The sequence below is a fragment of the Megalops cyprinoides genome, chromosome 9 (genome assembly GCF_013368585.1).
Source record: "Megalops cyprinoides isolate fMegCyp1 chromosome 9, fMegCyp1.pri, whole genome shotgun sequence".
Classification (NCBI taxonomy): domain Eukaryota; kingdom Metazoa; phylum Chordata; class Actinopteri; order Elopiformes; family Megalopidae; genus Megalops; species Megalops cyprinoides.
Window position 1 is genome coordinate 24,295,520 of NC_050591.1, and position 26,683 is coordinate 24,322,202.

Sequence of the window (26,683 nt, forward strand, 5' to 3'; positions counted from 1 at the left end):
TTGACTGCAGCAAAAGCCTGGCATTAAATTTAGCTCTTTTTAACACTTTGACTTGTTTGTCCTCTTTTACTTAATTAAGTGGGAATAAATAATGAGCCCTTTTACGGGAACAATAAAGACTGAAAAACATTTTTTTTCCCCCCTCCTCCTGTCTTTCTGTCTCTCTGCTTCTCTCCTGCACTTTGCTCTCAGGCCTCCTTTCTGTCGGGTTTCTCCTCTTCCTTTCTCTCTTGTCATCTCCCTTGGCTCTACATTTTGTCTCCCTGCCTTCTTTTTTGGCTCTGCCTGTGGCTCACCTTGCCAGTTTACCTGAATTGCCCGTTGCCTTGTAAAAAAACATGCCTGCTGCTGCTCTTCAACGCCTCTTACAAGTTAAGACCACGATCATTTGCCCTTGTGTTCACATAGTACACACTGCTGTATTCGTCTGCCTGTTATTTTGGCCATATTAATCCATGCAGTTATTTAAAGTAGACTTGTTCTTTCAACCACAGGCCTTAAGGACAGTGAGGTCACCTTAATAGAACGTAATGGGGTTTTCATGTTGGAGAACATCAGGGTGCAGTTTAAAATCTTGGCTTCACAGCACTGTGAATGTCTGAGCCTCTCCGCCTCTTAAACAGAATGGGTGACTTTTTGGGGATGGTGAACGCTACCTCAGAATAGCACTTTGGAACAGAATAAGTAAAGCCAAATCTGAGATTGTAAGGTAGAATTACCCATTAATGTCAGAGTACTCAATGTTGCTGTCATGATTCATCAGATTTGATCATTTTGTATTTAAATGTAAGGTTTCAGATCAGTTTAATTTATGTATTGACTAAGTGATTTTTTTACATTGTTTATTTTGTCCGGACTGCTCTTGGACCCTGGGGATATTGCCATCTCTGGCCGGGGAGACAGTGGTCTGGAAGTGGTGGTGATGTCATCATGTCATGTCATTGCCATCGCCAGTTGTGGAGACAGAGGTCTGTCAGCGCGAGATCGATTGCCCCGTGGCCCTGTAGACTCCTACTGTATACTGAGATCCACCCTCTGCCGCCTTGAGCCAGGGCCATGTGACCACATCCCCACCCCACCCCCCTGACCTGAAGGTCATCAGGGATCACTGATGATGATGGTAGTGATCATCACAGTTATAGTCATGTAAATTACAGCAGTATTGGTGGGGAGTGGCACATCTTTCATTACTGTCACTAAAGCGGATGTGGAGACAGTTTTACAAATGATAGTTACAGACATTTTTGTCAGTTATTTATTTTAATTATTGTTAGTGTATTTGTGTATTATTGCTTTTAATTGCATTCAGTGTAGTTGTGTGCTGCACTGTAAGTTACCTCCATCCAGAACTGAAAGAAAGCAGTAGTGCACTTTGAAATCACAGTGTGTGGAGTAAATGAATGGAGGGTGTGTGCCGGGCCCATAACCGAAAGCGTGCAAATGCATAGCTTTGTACTGTGCAGTGGCACTTGTATTGCGTAAATGTGATTTGTGTCTGTTGAGTAGATATGTATGTTGTGCCGTCTGTGTACTGGGTTTGTACACATGCGTATGTTGTTGCATAAATATGAGTGTTGCGGCTGTAGTAGTCTATTGGTGCACGGATCAAGCAGGTCCTGTCAGTGTTGTGTAGCTCTGCCGCGGTGTTGACAGGCTCTGAAGGGCAGGGCACGGACGTGTCTGCGCTGCCTGCTTCACCCCGCTCTCTCTCCCCTAATCTGCCCCCTTATGGTTGTAGAACCAGTTGCTTCCTGTTTGCCAGCCTTGTGTTACACCAGCATTACTATCTGCGCTGCCTCAACTACAAATTGGATGAACAGCCCTTGACACTTTTTCAATATTATTACATTAAACCAAGTGGATTTTGATTGATAACCTAATATTGGGCTAATGCAAAACATCAATCATGGCAAGTATATTAATTATTTAATATTGCAGTCTAATTCAGAAATCGATGCGGCTGCATGGAGGCAGGGCGGGGGTGGGGGTGATGGAAAGGAAAACTCTGGGTTCCCTGCAGACCTGAAGGCAAAGGATGAGGCTTAAAAAAAGGCAAAAGGAAAAAAAAATGAAAAGGACCTGCTGTACTCCGGTGTGCTTGTTCGATACAAATCTTTATTCATTTGCCAATAACCTCTTCCTATTTTCCACTCCAGTGCTGTTTTATCAGGTTTGAACCTCATAATTGAATTAGGGCTCCTTTCGGCACAGAGGTGGGCTGGAGGGGGGCAGGGAGGGGTTGTACTAATATTGATGAAGTCATGACAGGCATAGCCATGGAGACGGGACAGAGACAGAGACACAGAGAGACAGAGAGAGAGAGAGAGAGATGGAGTCAGGAGAGGAGCAGCAGACAGAGAGAGAGGGAGATGGAAAGGGATGGAGTGAGGTAAGGAACAGCAGATAGAGAGAGATGGAGAGGGGTGGAGTGAGGTAAGGGGTGGCGGATGGAGAGAGATAGGGAAGAGGAGTAGAGGAGAAGGGATGGAGTAAGGTAAGGAGCAGCAGATAGAGACATGGAGAGGGGTGGAGTGCGGTGAGGAGTGGCAGAAGGAGAGAAGGATGGAGAGGGGTGGAGTGAGGTAAAGGGTGGCAGATAGAGAGAGATGGAGTGAGAAGAGGAGTTGCGGATAGGGAGGTGAACGGGGATGGAGTGAGGTGAACAGCAGCAGAAGGAGAGAGGGATGCAGATGGAGGGAGTGAGGTGAGGAGTGGCAGATAGAGAGGGAGATGGAGAGGGAAGGAGTGATGTGAGGAGCAGCAGACGGGGAGAGACAGAGCCTTTCCTAGGCCATTATCTGACTGCAGCCCATGCATCCTCCCGGACACCATGTAAAATTGTTTTCCGCTAATTGTGCTTCATTAGGGGATTACACCACACTGTCACCGCGGTAACAAATGTCTGGCTCTTTCATTTCTCCTCACCCGTCATGTATAATAAATGCTCCAGTTTGTTACTCAAAATGTAATGTAATTAAAACTAGATGAAGTTTTTCTTAAGTGGTCACATACAGGCAGCTGAACGGGTGATAAGGGAATTAACAACTCATCTCATTCTCTCTCTCTCCCTCTCTTTTTCTCTCCCCCCCATTCTTTCTCTGCAGTGCAAATTAAAAACAAGGAGTTAGACGTGTGTCCCAGGGTGTGAGATCGCTTTCACCGAGATTCACAATGTGCAGAGTGTCTCCCAGACCCTCAAACAAGGAACTTCTATCAGCAATCAGCCAATATTTCGCTCCCGGGGAGTCGGTTCAGAGTAGCCGGAGTGGGGTGTTAATTTGCAGGAAGCCGGGCACTGCTGATGTGGAGCTGGGGGGGGGGGGGGGGGATGAAGACAGGGGTGTGGTGGGGGGAGGCAGGATTTGATTGCGTATTGCTGCCATGATCGGTGGTGTAATTTTAGAGATGGTGTAGGTTTTCATTGTGATGCTGCTGGCTGCATTAGGAGCGCCCTCACGTCAATAAGCCTCTGTCCCTCTCTCTCTTTCTCTCTCTCTCTATCTCTCCCCTCTCTCTCTCTCTCTCTCTCTCTCTCTCCCCCCCACCCCCAACAGACTGAGGGACCTGCCACAGCCAGATCAGGAATATTAACACAAGGGGTGTGTGTGTGTGGGGGGGGGGGGGGTGATGTTGGTTGATCTTTTGATTTCCTCTGTAATAATTCTGAAATGTGCCAAAAATGCATCTATTATTTACTGCCAATTTGCTCTTTTAATCTGACTATTTTTCCCCGTTCTCTTTTCTCCCTTCTGTTGCGGATATAACGATAATGCATGCACGGATTTTTTTAATACAATTTACATTATGTGGTTAGCAGCACAACACTATTAGAGCAGTCCTCTTTTCTCTCCCACCACACAGGAAGAATTGTAATTAGCCTGTCTGTATCTGTATATTTAGCAATTAATTGCATTCTAGTTTTGTGGGAATGTTTTTTCCCCCCCTCTAATTAACCCTTTCCCCTTCTGAGGAAATCAGACCAGCCTTTGGTCATCCATAGTTTGGTAGGTACATGTTTTAATGAAACGCTGGGACAGAGGGGGGAGGGAAGCATGTACCTCATGCTGTGCTATGCACGCAGGTATGATAAGCACACGCGTGAAATATTCAAACAGCGGAAATCATAATGCGTATCAGGCGGCGATGGCGGCGGCGCGGCTTGCGAGGGGGTGCTGTGTTTGACAGTGAGGCGCCAATGCTGAAGGCCCTGTTGTGCGAGCCGTAGCGTAGAGAGCGCTCAGAGCCCCTAAATGGGAGTGAATGGCGAGTCCTCAAAGTGAGAGTACCTGCAGCCCGAGTCAGCGCATCCACAGGTGCCCCCGACTCCCAGCGGCACGCGTGTGAGAGAGAGTGGAGGAGCACTCGGTCACACACACACACACACACACACTCACACTCACACACTCACGCACACCGCCATTAGCATGATTGTAATGGACGCACAGAGAAGAGCTGAGACCTTTTCATTGCCGAGAGCGATTGTTTGTTCGCTTCTAACACTCGGCGTTAATTGGATGGCACAGCTTTGGACGAAGAAGAAAGGGCCTTTTGAAAAATCGGCTCGGTCCTTAAAAAAAAAAAAAAGAAAAAACCCCTAATAAATAGCAATTATCAACTATAGATGAGACTGAGAGAGGGAGAGGGAGAAAGGGTCGAGCAGGTTGCGAAGTCTTTTTATTTGTAGACAATTACCGATGGGGCTTTATTTACAGTTTAGGAAATTTGTTCTTCTGTTGCAGGGACGGCGGAAACATCAAAGCAGGATTAGAACATCTGGTAAGTTCTAATTTCCTTTTCTGCATTTGCATCATCTTTGATATCCGCATCCGAAATGAACGCTCCAGAATGGGCTTTGAATACCTTGCATTTAGAGCGCCCGTCCGCTCACTCCCAGAGGGTCGGCCTCGCTTTCATATCGCGCAGGCACTTACACTTTCATACCCCCCCCACCGTTTCCCAGGGAATTTTCTCTCTCTCTCTTTTTGTGTTTTGTTCTAAATGACTTTTTGATGTGAAGATGAAATGGAGAAGAGGGGCTGCAGATTCTCTCACTCTGGTATTGATGATGAGGCACATTAACCAGCAGCGTACACACACACACGCGCACACACACACACACACACATGCACGCAAAGGGATACACACGTGCGCTCACACGCCAAGAAGGGCTAATCTGTGTTTAAACAGAATGCAGTGTTTGTGCGCGTATGCAAGAATAACAGAAGTCCTTGTTTTTGGGCCCCCCCGACACTGGCCTTGTTTACATGCATGTAACATTCCATTATTAGTTTGGGTATGGGTGTCTGAATATCACATGATGTAGCCGTTTTGTATGGCTGAACAGCTGACTGTGAATAAGGTGTTCCAAACAAGGCATTTTTTTGGAAAGAACATGGTAATATTAGCCCTATTTTTAGGAAACAACAGTGTCAGAATTCAGTCATGTGCAACGGCGTAGCGCTCAGACGGACTTCAGTGTGTGCATGTTGTGGTTGCTTTGTGCATGCTCTATGAATCCATGAAAGGCTTCCGTTTTCAGACACGAGTTCATGGACTTTTTCCAACGAAAAAAGGGCTTCTGAGTGAACCGTGAGTCAGACATGGGTTGTGATGATTTTGATGGCGTTACCGGCGGACGTGTTCCCAGGCCCGTGAGGTGTTCCCTAAAGCGGGCGTGCCGCACACCGGAGGTGAAAGGGAAACGGCGTCCGATCACACTGCTCAAACGCTGGAGCTCCAGAGGCCCCCGCGGACCCTTTAAAAATTTAATGTAAGACATTTCCAGGACTTTCTGCATTCTTTAATGCGGGTCAGAGTGCCATGCAACAAAGTTGAGGGTTTTTTTTTTTTTGGTAAGCGAAACTCAAATTCCAGGTGCCTTTTTTTCCCCGGGATAAATAATTGACAGGGGTCACAGCGGGGTCTTGGTGCTCTGGATGTAGAGTCGCCTCTCTCAGTTTCGCCGTGCTGTGCTGCACGGTGCATTATAACCGCCCCTTAAGAGGAGTCTCATGCAAATGGGCCTTAATTCTGTCCGAGGCGTGAGGAGCGGCCCTGGCAGGGGTGGGGGTTACGTCCTCCTCCCTTAATTCTGTCCGAGGCGTGAGGAGCGGCCCTGGCAGGGGTGGGGGTTACGTCCTCCTCCCTTAATTCTGTCCGAGGCGTGAGGAGCGGCCCTGGCAGGGGTGGGGGTTACGTCCTCCTCCCGCTCCTTCTCTTTTTTTTTTTTTTTTCCCTCTTCTCGCTTTTTATGTCTCCTCTGTGTTCAGAGATGCGGTTTGGAGTGTGCGCGGAAGGAGAGGTTTGCAAGCCCAATCTGTGACAGGGGCGTAACATGCTGTGCGTGTTGTCTGTGATTCTCTGTGAGGGCAATGTGGGCAGCAGGGCTTCCTGTGTGTCTGTGATTCTCTGTTAGGGCAACATGAGCAACAGGGCCTCCTGTGTGTCTGTGATTCTCCTTTACGGCTGCTCCAACAGCAGGACCTCCTGCGTGTCTGTGATTCTCCATTACGGCTGCTCCAACATTCTGATTCTCTTAGGGAAACATCAGCAGCAGGACCTCCTGTGTGTCTGTGATTCTCCATTACGGCTGCTCCAACAGCAGGACCTCCTGTGTGTCTGTGATTCTCCATTAGGGCTGCTCCAACATTCTGATTCTCTTAGGGAAACATCAGCAGCAGGACCTCCTGTGTGTCTGTGATTCTCTTAGGGCAACGTCAGCAGCAGGACCTCCTGTGTGTCTGTGATTCTCTTAGGGAAACATCAGCAGCAGGACCTCCTGTGTGTCTGTGATTCTCTTAGGGCAACGTCAGCAGCAGGACCTCCTGCGTGTCTGTGATTCTCTTAGGGAAACATCAGCAGCAGGACCTCCTGTGTGTCTGTGATTCTCTTAGGGCAACGTCAGCAGCAGGACCTCCTGCGTGTCTGTGATTCTCTTAGGGCAACGTCAGCAGCAGGACCTCCTGCGTGTCTGTGATTCTCTTAGGGCAACGTCAGCAGCAGGATGCCCTGGCTGTTTCAGCTGTTGGTACTGCCTCGATTACACAGTGCCTGGGCTGTCTGTGGTGTGGAGTGTGAAGCGGGACAGAGGGTGTGCCTTGCTGGCTGTGGGATAATTGACAGGGGTGCCCTGGGGGTGGACTAGAATGGGAGTGGAGAGAGATGAGCTGCAGTACAGTCTGACCAGGTGAACCGGATAAGAGGGAAGTGGGTTAGGAGACAGGAAGTGTGGAAGAGAGCAGAGACACTGTGAAACAGAATAGAGAGGAGCCAAGAGGTGCTTTGGTTCTGGAGAGAAGGGGCTCTGCTTCGCTGAAGAGGAGGTACAGGGGCAGGGCTTCTCTCTGCCTCTGAAGAAAGGGGACAGATGTAGTGTAGATAACCTTTTCCCCTGTTTTGTGAATGAGGTAGAGAGTGTTGGGCAGTTGGCAGGCCGGTTTTGTGAATGAGAGCAGAAAGGGGAGCAGTATGGACTGGTGTGGTGAAGGAAGGAGGATGATGATGATGATGATGATGATGATGATGATGATGATACTTTTTGTCAGACAAGTCTGAAATTTTTCTTGCATCACAGCAGCTCCATTTGCAACGTCACAGAGAAAGCAAGAATTAGGACAATGAAGCAAAGATACATACATTATCTATATCATTATCTATATAGCATTACCATCACAAAGGACAATATTCAACATACATTTGATCTGGAGGAGCAGCAGTGGGCGCAGTGGTGCTGGTTTGGTGAAGTGGTGCTGGTCCGCTTTTGTGACGGGGCGCGGTGGAGGCCGCTTTGGTGAAGGGGAGCAGAAGAGGGTGCGGCGGGGGCTGGTTTGGTGAATGCCGGCAGAAAGGGGTGCACTGGGGCCTGGTTTGGTACAGGAAATGGGAGTGAGCAGGCAGAAATGCCCTGTGGGCTGCTTAGGTGTAAAGATGAGATAGAGGGGGAGTGAGTGGGGCTTGCTCCGGGGGAGAGAGAGCGTGTGAGGGTGAAACAGTGTGGAGTTCGGGCTGCTTCATGTCGTGTGTGTGTGTGTTTGTGTGTGTGTGTGTGTGTTGTGTTTTAACGGCATCTTTGGCCAGCACATGGCTGCAGGCGAGCAGCCAGGTGGAGATGAATGCGCCGTCTTGCACTTTTCCCCCACGGCAGACACTTTTTACAATTACCCCGCTGCTTACGCTCTTAATCAGCCCAGATGAGAAGCAAAGCTAATTTGGGCGGAGAGCTCGCGTGCTCCTCCGGAGAGGGGGAGGAGGGGAGAGGCCGGGGAGGTAGGGAAGGGGATCTCCTCAGTCCTCCGGTTGGAAATCTGGCCAGACTGTTTGTTTGCCTTTCAGGTGCTCTGCCACCTTCCTGTCACGAGGAATGATTCATGTTCTTGAGAGTACAAGGGTGAGGAGTGGGCATTGATTTACAACTATATAAAAGGCACTGTGAATTATTTAAAAGATTACATATATAAACAGTGGGGATCAATATGTCTGTTTGCCCTCTAAGTCTGTGCAAACACGAGGTATTGCTAATACGCAATGAAAGACAGAAAAAGGAGAACATTTGCATAGCCAGTATAGTCCTCTTGAGACATGATGCCATTGTTCTCACACACCAGTTCTGAGCAGCCACAGTGGGAAGAGAACTAGTGAACTCTATTTGCTGTTTTTAAGAACTCTAAAGCAGTAACGTATATACAAATAATTGAGTATTGAACTTATAAATTCCCCATACATATGCATCTGAGCATATTTTGCATGAATTATGTTGATATGTACATGAACAGAGTAGTAACCACTCAAGGAAATATACGCACACATACACACACACACACACACACACATACACACACACAGAGTTCAGGACAGCTGGATTGGGCCTGCCCACACCAATTCCAGCCCCGAATCTTTTGGGCCTGCTCGGCGGCAGGTCATCCACTCCGATCTTTCCATCCCTGCAGTCAAGAGCGCGCCTGGCCACTTAAGGAGACCGGAGAAGGGGCTGGTCAGGAGAGGGCGGGGGGCGGTACGGCCTGCGAGTCTGTGAGCTGTGAGTGTGCGGACCTGCCATAAAGTAGTCGCGGTCCGGCCTCTCCGGAACAGGGGCTGAGTTTGGGTGCCTGCGGCCAAGCGGGCCTCGTGGCCGCTGGAGGCTACGTGTGACACGACTGCACCGGAGCGGTACAGGTGTGGCGGGGTAAACAGATAAACGGTAAATGAAGTGAAGTGCACGTGTCCTGCAGGGAGCAGCGTGCTGCTGGCTCTGCGTGTGCGGCATCACGCGGGGGACGGATTAAACAGCGCTGGGGACTCCTGCCTTTTGTTTGTGTTTCGCTTAATTAGTGCCCCGCTCGTCCCAGCAGCACCAGGACTGAAGTGGGATAAGACGCGGAACATCACACGCGTGCGTGTGTGTGTGTGTGTGTGTGTGTGTGTGTGTGTGTGTGTGTTTATGGATGTACCGTTGGACAGTAAATTTGCGTGGAATTTGAATATGTGAATATTGAACATGTGAATTTATGTACTTGTTTATGCACGCCAGTATATTGCTTGCTGGTTGTCAGGTTCCTGTGGTGTTGAAGATTCTTATTTCGATTCGGGACAGAGGGCTGTAAATAAACCCTACCCTGACCCCCTCCCTGGGTGATGCTGTTTGTGAAAATCCCCATCTGTAAAGCCACTGTAGACTTCACATCTCAACCAAGCAGGGGGTGCAATCTCCTAACACACCAAACTGTTTATGGGAATCATCTCCACTCTGTATTGAAATCTGCAGCTATTGATGCTCAGTAGTTGTTGTTTTTTATTTCTGTACATGACATAAGAGTGAAATGTTTGCTTTTGATAGCAGAATATTAAGAGTGCGACTTTGCGCAAATTACTGTGAGCTCTGATACTCAAGGATCAGGATCTGTGCGAGGCAGAGCGACACTCATTTGATTGCGTGTTTAACGAGTCAAGGCGTCTACGGTAATGAGGTTTGCAATTAAGCCTCAGTGGTTTTATTTGTTTAGTTCAGTTTTGTTTTCTAAGTAAATGTGATCAGTAGGAATGAAATGTGTAGCGATATGTCGCATTGATTGCTTTCTCAGCTGTACAGTAATTCTCATTCACTTCTTTCCTGCTTTGCCGTGCTTGTTTCTGACACATGCAGTTTCCCCGTCTCTCCTGTCTCACTCCTGCTTCCTGTAGCCTCCGTTTAAACCATGCAGTGCCCTTTTCTCTCATGGGTATACCATGTACTTCATTGTTTTAGGGGACAGCTGTACATACATGCCATCCAAATCGAATGTCAGTAGGTTTTACATGTTGTCCATTTATACAGCTTCATATTTACTGAGTGGTTGTAGGTAAAATATCTTGCTCAAAGGCAATGCTACTCTCAGATTTGAGCCTGCAAACTTCTGATTACAAGTTTCTGACCATTACAACACAGTGCCAAAACTTCATTAACATCTATAAGTACTTCAGGGGAAGCTCGACATACCATTTCAGTTACATTTTGCATGTATTTTATACAGATTTTACAATACTGTGTATGTCAAAGAAGGCTCTTTTTTCTTGGATGATATTATTTGAACCAAAATTATGATTTTGGTGGCCACCTGAAGAGTGGAGCTGTCCACTCCCAAACAAGGGGTTGTGGATTTGACACCCAGATGGCAGTATCGCTGTGGAACCTGAGAGCATTTCAGTCCAGCAACATGCGCAGGTTCTCAGACCGGAGGAACGCATGAAAGACTCGAACGATTTGCTACACAAAAGCCCAGATTAATGTAAATTGTTGCGCTAATGGTAATCATTGCTTTTAAGCAGCCAGGCCGGGGCCTTTGGCGTCCTCTGCTACACCAGCTGGACCCGTGTTCACATCCAGCCGGCGCGGGTTTTTGATCTGGGGGTGAGGAGTTCAGTGCTGTACCAGAGGACGCGGGGAGAAAGTTCACCGCCGGAACCGTAATGACCCCTCCAGAGAAAGCCATCAGAGGATTAATTATGCACTCAGCGCTTCAGCCGGCGCTTAATTATATAATGCGGCACAGATAAGGAGGGCCTGCGAGCAGGCTGGCCGCTGCAGTTGCTTTGCTGAAAGACGCCGTGGGTATGGATGGCGGAGTCCGCTGGCAGCTGTGCTTCTTAACGCGCTCATTTCTCAGCGAGGTCAGTCCCTGTTGCGTGTCCTGTACGGAAGGAGCGCTCGGTTTAAGGTGGCCGGCGGGCTCTGTGTCAGCGGCCTGATGGGCGAGCGTTCGCACGTCTCACCTGTGCCGTCTCCGCGCCAGGGAGAGGCGCAGCAGCACGGGCGTATCCGTCAGGCCCGCGGCGAGACGGCCGCTCCATTACCAGCTCTGAATTTAATCCCAGAGGGGCCAACACCACTATCCCTCTCTGTGGGGTAAAGCGCAGCCCGTAGCAAATGAGAGGGAAACGAGGGATGAAGAAAGAAAAGAAAAAAAAAAAGGGGGAGAAGGAGGAGAGGGGGAAAAAGGGAGCGACTGTGTCCCAGCAGCCTCCCCCAGTCTATCTGCGGTGTTAAAAAAACAAATTGCTGTCACAAACACAATGGCCAGGCGTGAATTGCTGTTCTGCTGTCATCAGGCAGCACGGTTGACCCCCCACCCCCCCCCCTTTTTTTTTGTGAGTAATTTGATTGTGGTGGATAAAGAGCTGACAACACCTCTGGAGCGGCGCGGCGCGGCTGATAAAAGGCGGCTAGAACGGGGAGATAATCTGCAAACAGATTTCCATGCTTATTACACTAATGATTTCATCATATTTGATGTGGCAGGGGACGGCGGGACCCTCGGCAGCCGATCCGCGCGCCCCTCTCATCTCCCCGCGCCGTTAAATGATGTAGTAATTTGAGTGACCCCTGACCGGGTGCCTGCCCACCCATAATTGCATGTCATTCTGACAGGGAAATGACTGCAGTGAAACCAATGGATTCATCCTCTCTCTTTCCCTCTCTCTCTCTCTCTCTGTCTCTATCTCTCTCTCTCTCTCTCTCTCTCTCACTCCCTTTCTCTGTCCTCTCATTCTCCTCTCCTTTGGCATCCAGCTTGAGTGTACAAAAAAAGGCTAACAAAAGAAATATTGCATTAATTTTCAAATGATGATATTACATTTAGCGTGGAAGCCTCATATATCAAAGCCTGAGAACTACTCCCTTACTGTATGCGCTTAATCTTAATGGTATCGGTGGATGTCAAGGGCATGGAGGAAATTAAATCGGAAAGTGCAGATAGACCAAAGAAGATATTATCTCTTGATGATTGCGGTTTTGATAGGTATTTCAGTGAATTTCATTTTCTCCGGATGGGGAGAAGATGAGTTAGCCTGCACATTTTCTCATTTTTCTTCTACATGATTTATGTGAGTTGAGTATAAAACTTTTTTTTCCTCCTTTAACGGATGTACACACACACACACACACACACACACACACACACACACACACACTCTCGTGCGCAGATTTGCTGAGAACGTTTGGCAAATGAATGCCATTGAGTTCCATCTTGGCCCGTGTGTGTGTGTGTGTGTGTGTGTGTGTGTGTGTGTGGGGCAGTTCGCGGTGAGGAATATCAGTGGAGTGAATGTGGAGAGACAGAGCGCGTCATTACTCAGGCTTGTTTACATTCAAAATACGTAATGAAATCTGTTGGCAATAATGAAGGGAATAAAAGTTTGGGAAATTGTAAAAGTCGTGAAGTTTGAGAAATGAGCCGAGGTCCCTGAAATAACATTTAGGGGCAGGAAACGACGTTATTATGCAGCGCTTGTGCCTGGTGGAGACATGAAGATGAACTGCTCTCTGCCTGTAAAATGCTGTTAGTGCTATCCTGAAGTATGGCCGATTGTAAAAGAGCTGTGATTCCATATTGCGATTATATATATAAAAGTATATCCATATACAACATTATTTTTTTATATAAGATGAGAGATACTGAGACTCGACCCCTGATAGGCAGGATTTTTATAAATATATAAATAAATATATTGCGGTGGAGCCCATCTTTGCCCTGATCTTATAGAGTTGGATATTAAAAACAGGAATATTGCATTTCTGGGGGGCATGTTTTCCCTTTTTGGCCAGGAGGGTGGGGAGCTTCTGTGTAACAAATGAAAAAAAAATAGAAATAAATGAGCAACTCAGAGTCAAATAAAATGCATGCATTAGACACATGTACGTAGGAGAGGTCCTCTGGACAAGCAGTGGACGTTTGTCCAGATGGAACTTCTCTCAAGCTATTTTATTCTACTTCCTGTTTTTATTATTGTATTTTTTTTTTGTTTTGGTTTTTCAGGGGGGTCTTGCTGTTGGTGCTGTTGTGGCCCTGCAAAGCCTCTCTCTCCCCCTCTCTCTCCTCGCTCCACAGAGATCCCGTGTTCCCGGTGTAAGAGAGGGTAATAACCCATTCAGAGAGGTGTGGTGTGTGTGTCTCTCTCTCTCTCTCAGAGGGTGAGGCGGGAACAGAGATGCGCAGTGGCAGATTATTAAGTGCCATCTGCCGACTTGGACAGGAAGTAGTTGTTGGTGTTTTGATGAACCGGTCTGCGGCACCGAGCCCTGTCAGGCAGAGGGGTGATAGGTTACGGGGAGGGGGGAGGCGAGGTTCTGCTGACTCTAACAGTCAACTAATCAAGAAGGAGAGGAACACCTTTCCGCTCCTCTCCATCACTCGCTCTCTTTTTAATCTCTCCCAGCAGAGGGGAACACTTTAAATTGAATATAGTATAATGAAAAAAGAAATAAAAGCGGAAGACAAAGGAAGTGGTCGGGGATGCGCTGTGTTTTGGCTCCAGTCTGCGCTCTCATCCATTTTCATAGTTGCAGGGGCGCCCAAGACCTGGCCCTCAAGATTTGTAATCCAACAGGTCTGTATTGGTCTCCGTGTAGCTACCACTCAAGTACAAGGCCTAGGGGCTGTACTGACCCAGTCCAGCAGTTAATAAATCAAATACGGTGATTAAAGGCTAGGCTGGCATCAAAGCTGGACACGTTGGACTGAGGAGGAGGATGTGTGAAGTAACTCCCCATGTCTTTGCTTTGTTTTTGAGTGCCTCCACACACACACACACACACACACACACACACACACGATCGTTACCTCAGTTTTCTTTTGCAAAAACCTTTTTTTTATAGTTTGGGTGTTACGTTCTGAAGTGTAATGAATATGCTGTAAAACATTCTGCTCACATGAAAATGTAAGATATGAATTCAGATATGCTCTCTGTTGTAAAGCTTTAGATGGGAAGGCCAGAGTATATGACATCTTTTGTTCTCTGTGATAAGTAATGATGACATGGTTCTTTGTCCCCTTAGTGTGCATTTCTGCATAGTGTTTTTGGCCAATGCTGAAGGAAGCTACATAGTTGTGTAGCTTGCAGGCTGTTCCTTAAACTTGAAGCTAAACAGACCTGCAGTAGTAACACCAGCAGACTGAGCTGACAGAGGTCAGCATGACACAGTGGTAACCCATCATGGTGCTGAACCTGGTGAGGCAGTCTGGACCCAGACTCACAGCAGAAAACAGGTATGATTCATCTAGACTCTGACTGGATGTTGCTCATCAGCAGAGCAGGTCAGATTGGGACAGACGGCATTATGACTTTAAAAAGTTACGGCAAGAGCTGAAAAAAATGTTGAAAATAGATGTAAAGAAGTCTGCAAGCGATCAAGTGAGATTCTTCCCCACTCTTTCGGGACTCCGCCCTCCTGGTCCGCCATGCCCTCTTCCTGATTGGTCCTTACGTAAAGAGTCGCCCTTGTGTTCTTGCTCTGAAGTGGCACGACTCGTATCTCCTCCAGCCGGAGCCCTCCTCCATGCCTAGCTCATAATCGGCGTGTTTTATGAGGTGAGGGAGAGGAGGCCTCCCTCCCTGTGTCTGGTGGGGATGTTATTTATGTGCCCGAGCGCTCTGGCCTATGTTTCACTCACTGGGGAAGAGCGGTCTGGGTCGCTATCAAAAGGCCGCCAGCATTATCTGTCCATTCCTTCCCCATTAGAGACGGGCCTCCCTGCCTAAACTGACACTTGTTGGTCCGGCAGGTCGATGCCGGCGGAGCTGTGTTGGGGGGGAGGCGGCGGACGATGGGGCAGGTGCCCCCGGCCGGCCAGCCAAGGCCCCACCCCCCACACTCTCACAACTTCCTGCCCTTATCATTTATTCATTTATTAATTTTTTCTGCAGTGGGTTTGTTTTGTCTGTCCATCCCTGACTTGTAATGGCCTCAAAGAGATAAATAGTGTATAAATATGTAATGTATAAATAGTGTGTGATTCTTTTTCGGTTGGCGTTGGTTTCTAAAAGCGGCTCTGATTAAGCGAGTTAATGAGCTGAGCGTTGTATTCTGTTGTATTCCCACCAGAGGACTTGTGTGCAGAGGAGCTTGTTTCCTCCTTACAAAAAGATCATGGAAAAGCTTTGTGGGTGTGAAGGTAAAGACCCGAAGACTAAAGTGGCTGTAAGGGATCTCAGCCCCTGACTGCGTTTTTACCTGTCTTTCACCCATTCTGCTGGTTGCAGTATATGCAGCTCACATGCAACTGCTTTTTGCTTTTGAATGGTTAGCACAGGTTTTTTTTATCATCTGATGGACCTGCAGTCGGTCCACAGTCACAGTACTCTTCTGTTTTAATGCAATTCTCTGGCTCTGATTGTGTGTGTGTGTGTGCGTGTGCGTGTCTGCATGGGTGTTTGTGTCTGTGGGGACTGTTAAAGGTACCACACTGGATGTTGTCCTCCTCCATGCCGAGCCCGTGTTGTGTGTGCGGAAGACACAGAGAGGGACGGGGGGGTGGGGGAGGGACCGTGTTCTGTCTTTACAAGGTCAGCAGGAGCTGTGCTGAGACCATTAGAAAAAAAGAAGCAATCGGTTGCTGCGCGGCGTTCCCGGCAGCGCGGGCGCCAGACGCAGAGAGAAACCCCTCCGTAAGCCTCCCTGGTGGGATCAGGCTCTCCCTGCTCTCCCTCAGCACGCAGTGCTGAGCGTGAACCGGATGAGTCCCCGGGTAATTGGCTTTCCCCCGGGGGAAGCCGATCACGCCCCCTCTGCGCGCCGAGATAACACCCCGTCCAGGAGCGATTCGGTGCGGCTTTCGGGGGGCTGTCGTGACCCAGCGGACGGGCCGAGCGGATCTGCTGCGCCCCGGCTCAGATTCGGCTTCAGCTTCCCCGCCTCTGATTCCATCACAGCCGCTTCCCTGTCTAGTCCCGGCTCCAACTGCCGCTTGAGTTTATACAGCATATACAGGTTTCCTCTGCATTTCTACCATAGAGGGCTACAGAAAATAAACAATAGGAGCAAAGCGGTGTAGCATAGCGGTGAGGAGCAGGGCTCATAACCAAAAGGTTGGCGGTTCAGTTCCCGACTGGGGCACTGCTGTTTTACCCTTAGGCAAGGTACTTAACCCAGATTGCCTCAGTAAACATGCAGCTGTAGAAACAGGTAACATGTAAAAATTGTAGCCTATGTAAGTTGCTCTGCCAATATTGTAATTGCATTGTGATGCAATAAAAAGAGCAGGAAGTGTTTCTGTTTCCTTTGTGTATCAGTGGTTTTGTGCGTGTGTCACCCGTCTTTATTCTGAGAGCGCAGCCAGTTTTGAAGGAGAGCAGAGCAGGGATACAGACAGGCTGGCCACATTCAGCCTGTCTGCCTCTTTTAATTGGCAGTGAGAGGGCAATATGGAGCGAACCCCCAGAAATGGAGATTGACCCTCCACCCTTCCATCTCTAGCGCTCATACGAAACTCTTACTTTATTTATTTTCACAATATCATTATCATCCTGATAGGTTTTTTTAAATTTTAAATTTTTTTTTTTTTTTGGGGGGGGGGGGGGGGGGGGGCTGGGGGTGTGGGGTTTGAACTTTCTAGCTGAGGTATTCTGTTTAATATTGTAACCAAGACATACCTGCAAGGATCAATTAAAACCAGAACCATGCTCTGCAGCACTTGCCAATTAGACAAAGGGCCTAATAATTGATCAGATGGTGTAGCCGGTCTGCAACCCCTGAAATAAAGAGAGACAACAGCATTAAAGGCTCCCTCTCTCCTCTGCCATTTCTCTCTCTCTCTCTCTCTCTCTCCCTTTTGTGTTGCTCTGAGGGTATTTGCGAGGAGAGCAGGATGAGCGCTCCCCTCTTTTTGTTTGTTGTGTGCCCCTCTCGCATGACGTGACTGTCTGAAGCCCGTCAGAGGGATTAACAGTTCCTATTTTGCGGCCCCGCATTTGGTCCTTTTGATTGGTGAATGCGTAATTGAAGGGCAAATGCACTTCAAATGCGCTCCGCATCGGAGACCCAGCTGGAGGTTTTAAAGTTTGAAGGCAAGCGCTGTCTCTGGGGAGCACAATTAAAGGTTTATTGTTTATTAATGAATTACAGCCATCATTATCCCCGGCGAATCGCATATGGACACGGAGCCCAGCATAGCTGCCCCGCTCCGCTTTACTGCCAGGCATGTGATTAGTGTAAGAGTGTGAGAGAGAGAGGGAGGGGTACTGACACACCTGAAGACTACAAAATGAAACTAGAAAGAGTGAGATTTTTCAAAGAATGAAAGGGTTGAGATGGGGACATAACATTTGGTGGGAAACAGGATAGTTGTTGGTATTACAGAAAGTTTACAGAAATAAACCAGAGTGCTGACGTAGTATTGTTATTTCTTGTATTTATTTTTATTATTTTTTTTTATTCTAAACCTGTCCTTGAACTGAACTCAGTACTGTTTTTCCCGTAAAACAGTTAAACGGAGCATAGCTCAACTGTGAGGAATAGTCTTTGGTAGATGATGGGGGGGGGGGGGGGGGGGTAGCTCTTGTACCTTAAAGCAAAAAAAAAAAAAAAAAAGAATATTCGGAATAAGACAATTCCTTCTCTTAAAAAAGTTGTATAAATGAGTTATGTAGAGAAGTTGAGTTTTTTCCCTGTATAAATCAAGTGAAGTAACTTACTCAGCGGTACAGTGGCTTTGCTCTACGTGGGAATCAACCCTGTGGCCATGTAGTTACACACTTGGTCCTGTAACCACTGTGCCACCCTGCCGCCAAGAGATGGCTGTACCGTGTCAGCCAGAAATGTACAAGATGGCCTGGATAGTGGCCTCTCCAATGAATTACATTATTGTCATTTAGCACACGCTAAATGAAGAGCGACTTACATTTTACACATTACCATTTTACACATTATCCATTTATACACCTGGATATTTACTGAGGCTACCGTGGGCTGAGCACCTTTTCCCAACAGTACAACGGCAGCGTTCCAGTGGGGAATCGAACCGGCAACCTTTTAGTTACAAGCCCCCCACCACTGTGCCACTCTGCCACCCCTCTGCGCCTTCACCGTAGACGCGCTACACCGTGTACGTGGTGAGGAAGTCCTCTCTGAGTTCGGCTGAAGGGTTCGCCTGTGTAACCCAGCGTGAGCGCGGCTGATCTCCCTGCTCAGTCTCGCACACAGGCTACGCGCGAGCCGCTCCTCCAGCCTCGCAGAGCCTGCTGCCTGACAGGCACCCGCTACACGTGCCAAGCCTCTCTTGGCAGCCGCGTCATTTTCGTAATTTGACATGTTTATCTAACTATTATTGCGGCGTAACATTTGTCATGTTATGAAACCAACAGACTCACTTTTCTTCATATTAATGCCCGTTTTTCTTTCTAATTTTTCTTAACGCAGAGGGAAAAAATCCACTTGTGTAAATACACATCGTGTTATGTGGTCTGACAGATGCCTAGGGGACAATGTAAACAAATGCAAATGTAATTACGGAGGAAATTTCATAATAAACTGTAACTAAGATGATTGCAATGCACTCTATTATCCGGCCACTTAAGCTCTATGATATGTTATTTTTGCAGACTGGTTATTACACCAAGATAAAGTATTATTGTAATCATTGTTGCATGCAAAAAAAAAAAAAAAAAATCATAAAGGTGTGATTTGGCCTGGGTGCGAGTCCCTGAAATACTCCCTGTAGCAACTCCCTGTGCTGATTGATATTTACATTTTGCTCACCATTATAAACAATAAATTCAATCAATTAGATCTTTGTTTCAAGAGCTACGGGTGGCAAAACGAGTTTTCTTCCACTTAAAAGATAAATTAAAAAAAATCTCTCGAGAGTAATTCATGTTTTTTAAGTGGTGGTGAAGCCGTAATGTTTTAGAATCACTGGATCTACAAAAAAAAAGAAAAAATGATGTGTTTGTCATCTAAGACACAGGAGAGTGACAGTTTTACATTAAAGTGGGTCATTATATTTTCTTCCTGCCACTGAAAAGTGACATTTTTACAAAGTGACAAGTTTACAGTTTGATAAATCAAATTTATGCTGAATAATGCGCGGCGGGCTGTCATTGAAGCCTCTGCGCACTGCATTGTCTAAATGATACTCCCAGGCACGACATTCAAATTTGATCCTATTAGCATTTAATTTCTTTCTAATCCTACACATCCAGCGTGGCTGCATTATAACAAGTACGCGCCTCCAAGAGCAATCTATACCGCGCCTGGCTTTATAACTTCTTTACCCAGCAATCCTTCTTTCTTGACAATTAATACCCTCAAATCTAATAGTGGGGATATTGGAATTACAGCAAACCCTTTTGAGGCGTGTCAGGAAAGCTGCTCAGCCTTCAAATACGGCTGTCAAATCTGCACCCCCCCCACGCCCCTTTCCCTCCCTTCACCCCACACTCCATCCTGTATTGCTGCAGAATATCCTGACTTCATATCTTATCTCACTTAAATGCGCTCTTTTTTTCATCCACTCAAAAACTTGTTACCAGACACTTTTGTTTTATCGTCGATTTCATGCCTCTTGAACACCGCATGTTTTCTATAAGGGAGGAAATATAGGCGTTTTTGTAGTGCAGAACTTATCCAGACTCTCCTCGGTTTGCAGTGGCATGACATGAAGAGTAACCGTGCTGGGGGCAGCAGTGTAGCACAGGGGTTAAGGAGGACTTGTGACCAAAAGGTTGCTGGCTCGATTCCCCGCTGGGGCACTGCTGCTGTACCCTTGGTCAAGATACTTAACCCACAGTTGCCTCAGTAAAATATCCAGCTGCACAAATGGATAGCGCTTAAAAACAAAAACAAAAACTGTAACCAATGTAAGTCACTCTGAATAAGTTGCTGAATGCCAATAATGTAATGTTGTCTTCATGCTTAGTTCATGCTACAAGTGAGCTGCAGTATACAACATGGCTCACACTGCAGCGTACCACGTGTGACCACAGCAGTGGCCTGGAGATTCAGGTGTGATCCCAAGCCTTTTCTGCCCATCTAAAGTGCACAGCCCACTTTTAAATAATTGAAAGGACCAGCCAGATTCAGATTAACCGGGTCTTAACCAGGGCTTTCATTGGTCCAGTGCCCTTCATTCACATTTTCCAGAAAAGGGAGGGGGTTTACAATGGAGCTGTCGCACCATTATTCTAATGTCTTACAAAGTATGCTCACACTACCTGTTTAAAATTCTCTGCCCAGGCTCCAAATGCCATTATTTGAAAATGTGTTTAATTCATGCATTTTCTTAGGGACATCAGTGCATACTCAGGGACAGTGACAGGACTGTCCTCTCCAAGGACACCTCTAATCTGACACAGCCTGGCCAACCCCTGCACTGACTCTAACCGTGTGGCTGGGCACTGTTCAGTGTGAACTTGTCTTTTGAAAGGGTGCTAGACGTAGGACCAGGGATGGTGTGTGGTATATCCTAAGATGTGAAAGTTTCCCTCAGTGGCTCCAGTGAGAGACCTAGGTGTGTCTGAGTGACAGAACTGACCTGTTGTATGGATCCAGGTATAGTAGAGGTAATCTCTTGCTGTGTTCACCAGACCTGGTCATGTGACTTGGAAGGTGCACTCTGTGGCATGAGAGGCAGCAGCCATTTTGAATACGAATGCATCGTTCCTTTGACATGTTCAGACTGTTTACATGAAAAAAATTATGAACCATTGCCACTCGCGAAGAGATGGATAAATGGTCTTCTGGAATGCTTCCAGTTTGCGGTGGAGCCATTGACTGAATTATCATTTCTATATTAGTCATTGCTGTCTTGCTTTAAATATGCCTCTCCTCTCCCCCGCAGACCCCTGCTGAACAAGCCAAGGCCCGACTCCAGATGGTACTTCAGGCAGCAGGTAGGTGGTTGTTGTGAAGAAAGCACACTTTGGATGAACACTCAGAGAAGGAATAAGGGTCACCCCTGAGATTTTCCCTCGCTGTGTCGTGAAACCTAAACGTTCAGAACATTCACATCATTTAGCTCGTTATCCCACTTCAGTGAAAATCAGCCTCATGATTACTACCTCAGTGTTTTTCTTTCCCCAGTACATCTGGGCAGGTTGTGGTTTTTGTCTGCCAAGTACATGTATAATCCAGCTGTGACCATGCACAGAACATGCATCGGTATAAACGGGCTTGCCAATGCAATATCTGATGATTTGACAAATGAACAGCTTGCCGACACTATGGAGTTCCATTTGCGTTTGGAGGGGGGGGCGTCTTGGAAATAGTAATAGACCTGGGAACTCTGAAAACTTGAATGTTTGTGTTTGGAGGAGCAGTTGGGAGTTTTCCTCTTTGAGCGAACTGACTGAGGGTGCTCTCCTCCACCTCCTCTCTTTGCCTCCTGCTGTACCCAGTCCCCCCCCCCCCCCCCCCCCCCACACTGTTGAGCACAGTCATAATCATCTCTACCATTGTCATAATGTGCCAGAGAGGAGGCAATGAAGAAGTGTTATTTAAAGGTGTAATGTTTGGTTTTAGTTCATTTCATCATCAAAGAGACTGAAAGTGGAGTTTGATTTAGAAATAGAATAATTATCAGATGCAGACAGTTTCTACTAGACAAATATCGCAGCAGTAGAGGAGTGCTGGATGAAATTTTATATTGATTGTTGAAGAAGAGCAAAGTAGTTAATATAGTGCTAAGCAACAGCCAGGGTTTTGAACCAAATTGAGCAGCAAAGGAATCAGTGAGAGAACTGAGCAATGCAGTGGCATGAGAAGAGTGAGGAAGAGAGAAGACAAGCTGTGATATTAAAGATATGTTAGCTGGAGCTGGGAGTGAGATTTTAGTGATGAAGTATGGCTGTACTTATGGCCTGCTAGGAAACATAAGGAGTGCTTATGTTCTGTTTTTGATAGTCTGGAGCAGGTGGACACCTATTTCCCTGGGCAACGACAGCACATAACCATTTACTTCTCGCCTGTTCAGCTGTTTGTATGTGACCCCCATCTGGATATGAGTGCTCTGCAGAGGAGGATACAGCTGCATGGACCAGTTTGCCTGTGTATTCACAGTGTCCTCCCAGCACACACAAGCAGTCACAACACGCATACACATACTGTACATACAGATACACTGCTAGAAACTCACACTCAACAACACTTGGAATCAGAGTTACACTAGAAATCATTGTTACAATACAAGACTCACACAGTGGCACGTATGGGTAGCTTTTAAAGAACAAGGAAAAGGTTGAATACGCCTAGTAAAACAAAGCTCTGTCTAAAGAGACAAGATTGCAGTTTTCTGGACCATTCAGGGTGTCTTTAGCCATGCACTGTGAATGATTTGGTTCAGGTTTGTATTTACGGTATTTACTGTACTGTTGATGCTTATGTTGGTGTGACCAGCCTGATCAAAACACAACCTGTGTGTAAAATTCCCAGTTTAATGTGGCTGCATTGCATCCTACCATGTTGGCTCTAATCATAATTGCCAAATGAATGCTAAAGCTAAACTACAGCCCTAATGTTACTCCTGATGTCGTCCTGCGCGTGTTATAGTTCATCCTTTATCAGTCATCAGACTGTAGAGCTGAGCTGATAAAGATGCTCTCCCAGTCTTGTAAAGGACCCTCAGCGCACCGAATAGGAATGAGAAATACCCTTGCCTTGCCAAGTGAATACTGAACAGTATGGTGATACATAGACAGGCAGACATACATATTGTACATACATGCACATACACAGGCACATATGCCAAACTGGGCTGTGGATTCTTGGCCAATGTTCTTTTGGCAAACATTTTCAAATACATAGACCCCCCCCCTAAAAAAGGGAAAAGAATCAAGTATCATATTTCATCATCTGAATTGTATATATTACGTCCTGCATCTTTTGAAGTGTATAATTATAAACCAGATGTGACAGCCCGGAGCTGCGCAAAAAATCACAGTTTGTTTATACTGCGGCCCAGCTGTCAGCTTGCATTTTTTTATTCCTGCTTCGGAGAAACGTATTGAAGGTACCAGCAGTTATACATCATCTTAAAGGTGATCCTATGGATCGTGAAAGACGTTTTAAACACGCGGCGTGGTCATTAGCGCGGTGTCGTGAGCGCCGTTGAAAAAGGACAGAAGCCTCAGTGGCCCAGTGGTGTAAGGAGGAGAGGGAGGGAGGTCCTGTGGCCTCCATCTTTTCTTAATTTCCCTGTAATTTCAGCAGCGCTGTTTGAGTTTTCAGGGCTTGACTAATTTGTGTTTATGCAGGGCTGTCGCTGCCTCTTGATCGGGGCCTGTAGTGAGGACGGGAACAGACCTTTTTTTTTTTTTTTTTTAAGAGTATAATTAACCAGAAAGGCCTCAGCCACAGCACCCTCACTCTCTGTGCTAATGTGCTCATAATCAGAGTGGCCTACCATAAAATAACCCCGGGTCACAGCTTAGGACTTAAGTGCACCTCACCGTAATCAGATGTCCAGATGGATGGATGTTTAATGTAGTCATGTCTCTGGCTTTCTTTGCTCTCAGAACAATCCCGAATAACGGTTTTATGGCCCAGTGGAAGAGCGGCCTGCCTCGTCTTTTAGCAGGATTGAAGCGGACGTCATTTTGCAGACGCCTTTGGCAACCCAGAGTAATGTGTGTTCTCTCCCTGTCTGTCTGTCCTCAGCCATCCAGTCCCTTGATCTCTAGCTCTGCCTATTCTCAGCTAGGGTTTATGAAGGTTCATTTAGGGGGTTCCTGAGGAAGGCTGAAGGGGCTTTTCCTTTTTTGGGGGAGGGTTTCCTGGTTTGGAACACTTCTGGTTTGTTCTAGTTGTTGTATGTTATATTATGCATACTGTGGACCCGCCCTGTCTGGTGTGGTTATGAGCCAATTAGTGTCCTTATGTGCACAGTCTTCAAATGGAATGGGTCATCAGAGATGGCTGAAAGTGAGGCCTTTGGGGTTGAGATTTGTAGGGTGAGCGTTTTTCTGCTGTTATGGTAGAGAGCTTTACCCAGGTTGTCCTCCACTGGGTCTGTGCCAAGCTGAGTGAACCCTGGCCATGACACTCTGGTCTCTGATACCTTTCTTGTTCCTTGCTTGATGGATAGCTAGCACTAATTCTGTTTAGTCACTGAGCACCTGGCTACTGGCAAGAAGGAAAGAGGTCTTGGTCAGTGTTGTCTTTGCTGAATGAATTTAGTATTAAAAAAAATTGTACGTAAAAAGAACCCTGTGACATTTGTTTGTTCTTATGAAATTCTCACTCTTGTCCTCTGTAGAAACAAAGGCATGTGATAGCTATACGGCAGCTAGCTATCACAGAAACCATGGACAGGTTTGATACACGATACATAATACAGCATATAGCTGATGGTCACAGTTAGCCAACAATGTTTGCAAACTTGAAGGTCATGAACTCTGTAGACATACTTTGTTTTCTCCTACTTAGGTGAATTAGACAGCATATGAATCTCACGCGCTGATGTAATTCTTACTACAGAAATGTACTGCAATGTAAAACCAAGCCAAGCGCCACTTGTCAGAAGGGCCTGGTTGGCTGGGTTCTAGCAGGGCTTGACTGGGCATGTTTCCATTAGTAAAAGGGGTGACAGTGTGTTTCCAGAATGGACCTGCTCACCTGCCCCCCCATGTCACTGTGCTGTTTTTTGAGTGCATGGTTAGGAATGCTCTCACTCCCTCCAGAGTGTAATTTTCAGTCATCTTGTGAGGAACAAAATGGCGCTAAGGATTCTCGAGTGTCAGGACTGATGGATATGCTTCTTCGGAGGCACTGATTGATTTTCAGAAGTCAGGCCTTGTAATTGTGTTGTCACGGTAATGAGCATGTCCTGTCCTCACCCATTAGCCCTGTGTTTATCCCCTCTGTTGAGTGTGTGTGTGTGTGTGTGTGTGTGGTTGTGATTTTTCACAAAAACAGAGTATGCCGCTTGTCAGGGGTCCCTCGACCCCCTACACAAACATGCTAGCAGGCGGAAAGAGCAGTTATAGGCCAGCTCTGAGGTCACAGCACATTAAAACACAGGCTGATGATGAAGAGAATCCTAATATAAACCAGCCACTCGTCCTGGACATGTATACTGTTTCTCTCTCTCTCTCTGTATCTGTGTCTCTGTCTGCCCCTGTGTCAGTTCAGCTGACTTTATTGGCATGGGAAAGATACATGTGTGTTGCCAAAGCTTGTACACAATAAACAAATGGAGCAATTATAATACAGCAGCAGACAAACACACTGCTGCTCTTTCTGTCCCATACACTCTCTCTCCCTCTCCCTCTTTCTTTTTCTGTCTGCAGCATATTCTCTCTCTCTCTCTTTCTATGTCTCTCTCTCCTTCTGTCTCTCTCTCTCTCTCTCTCTCTCTTTTTGTCCTGTTCTCTGAGGCGAGCAGATGTTATAGAGGTTTGTGAATGTTAATGTCCTGATGGAGTGCTGCTTAAGCCCCCGTTCTCTGTACACCCGCCAGTCCTTCACACGTTTTCCTTTTTCTTCTCCCCCCTATTTTTCGGGTCTCCTGAGATCCTTAAAGCTGCCAGCTAACCCCCCCCTCTCCTTGGCCCCCCCGAATCCTTTTCTCTCTTTTTGTCAGTATATGGACTCTCTCAAGTCAGTATAAAGCTGATCATCCCCTGGCTAAAGCTCTTCAGGCTTTTGTTATGGGGCTCTGTCGGCCTGTAATGAGGGCTCCCGGCAAGCCTGGCGGGCTGGTTAATGGTCATATGGGGTTTGTGGGAGGCAGACTGGCTTTATACGAAAGCATTGTAGCCAAGTGTTTATGGGTCACTTCCTGCCTGGCCTGTGCATTGTGCCCCCCACACCCCCAATACCAACCCACCCACCTACAAACACAAACGCGCACACACACACACACACACACACACACACACACACACACACACACACCCTCTTACACCTTCGTCCCTTGCCCTCCAGGCTGACAGGACCTAGTGTCTCCTGTCTTTAATAGCTTAGTTAGCAGCGGTTCCTTCTTCTCTCCTCCTTCTCTTTCTCACTCTGTCATCTTCTGTTTTCTGTCTATAACCCTCCTCTTTCATATATCACACAGACACACTGTTTTATAAAACATTACAAAACTTTAAGTGATTTGAAAAAAAAGTATAGTGTTAAAAAGTAGTGTGTCCTGAAGCAAAATTTATTTAACATCAAAAACACTTTTATCAATGAACTTTTAAAACTGCAGTGTAAGTGTGTGTTCCTTTGTTTTGCTCTATGGCTTTTGTCAGTAGTGTGCTGTCTTGAAAGCGTTGAATCATAAATAATGGCATTTAAAACTCTCCCTTTCCCCTTACTGCTCATGCCTTTGTGCAAAACAGTGACCCTCAGAGTAAACACAGGTCTGAACTCCAGTCAGCCTGGCCACCTGTGTTTTTGTGAGTGCTGCACCAAAGTCTCTCACTCGCGCACATGAACACACACATACGTGTGTGCGCA

General features: G+C 46.8%; 1 protein-coding gene across 2 annotated transcripts in view; it reads left to right on the plus strand.

Moving 5' to 3' along the window:
* The window catches only part of rsrc1 (arginine/serine-rich coiled-coil 1), a 123,035-nt gene that overhangs the window by 38,335 nt on the left and 58,017 nt on the right, over window positions 1-26,683 (plus strand). For both annotated transcript variants that reach the window (XM_036537462.1, XM_036537461.1), the window contains exons 5-6: window positions 4,740-4,776; window positions 21,084-21,135. In XM_036537462.1, the coding sequence (XP_036393355.1) occupies window positions 4,740-4,776; window positions 21,084-21,135 (89 nt within the window). The remainder of the gene's footprint in view (window positions 1-4,739; window positions 4,777-21,083; window positions 21,136-26,683) is intronic.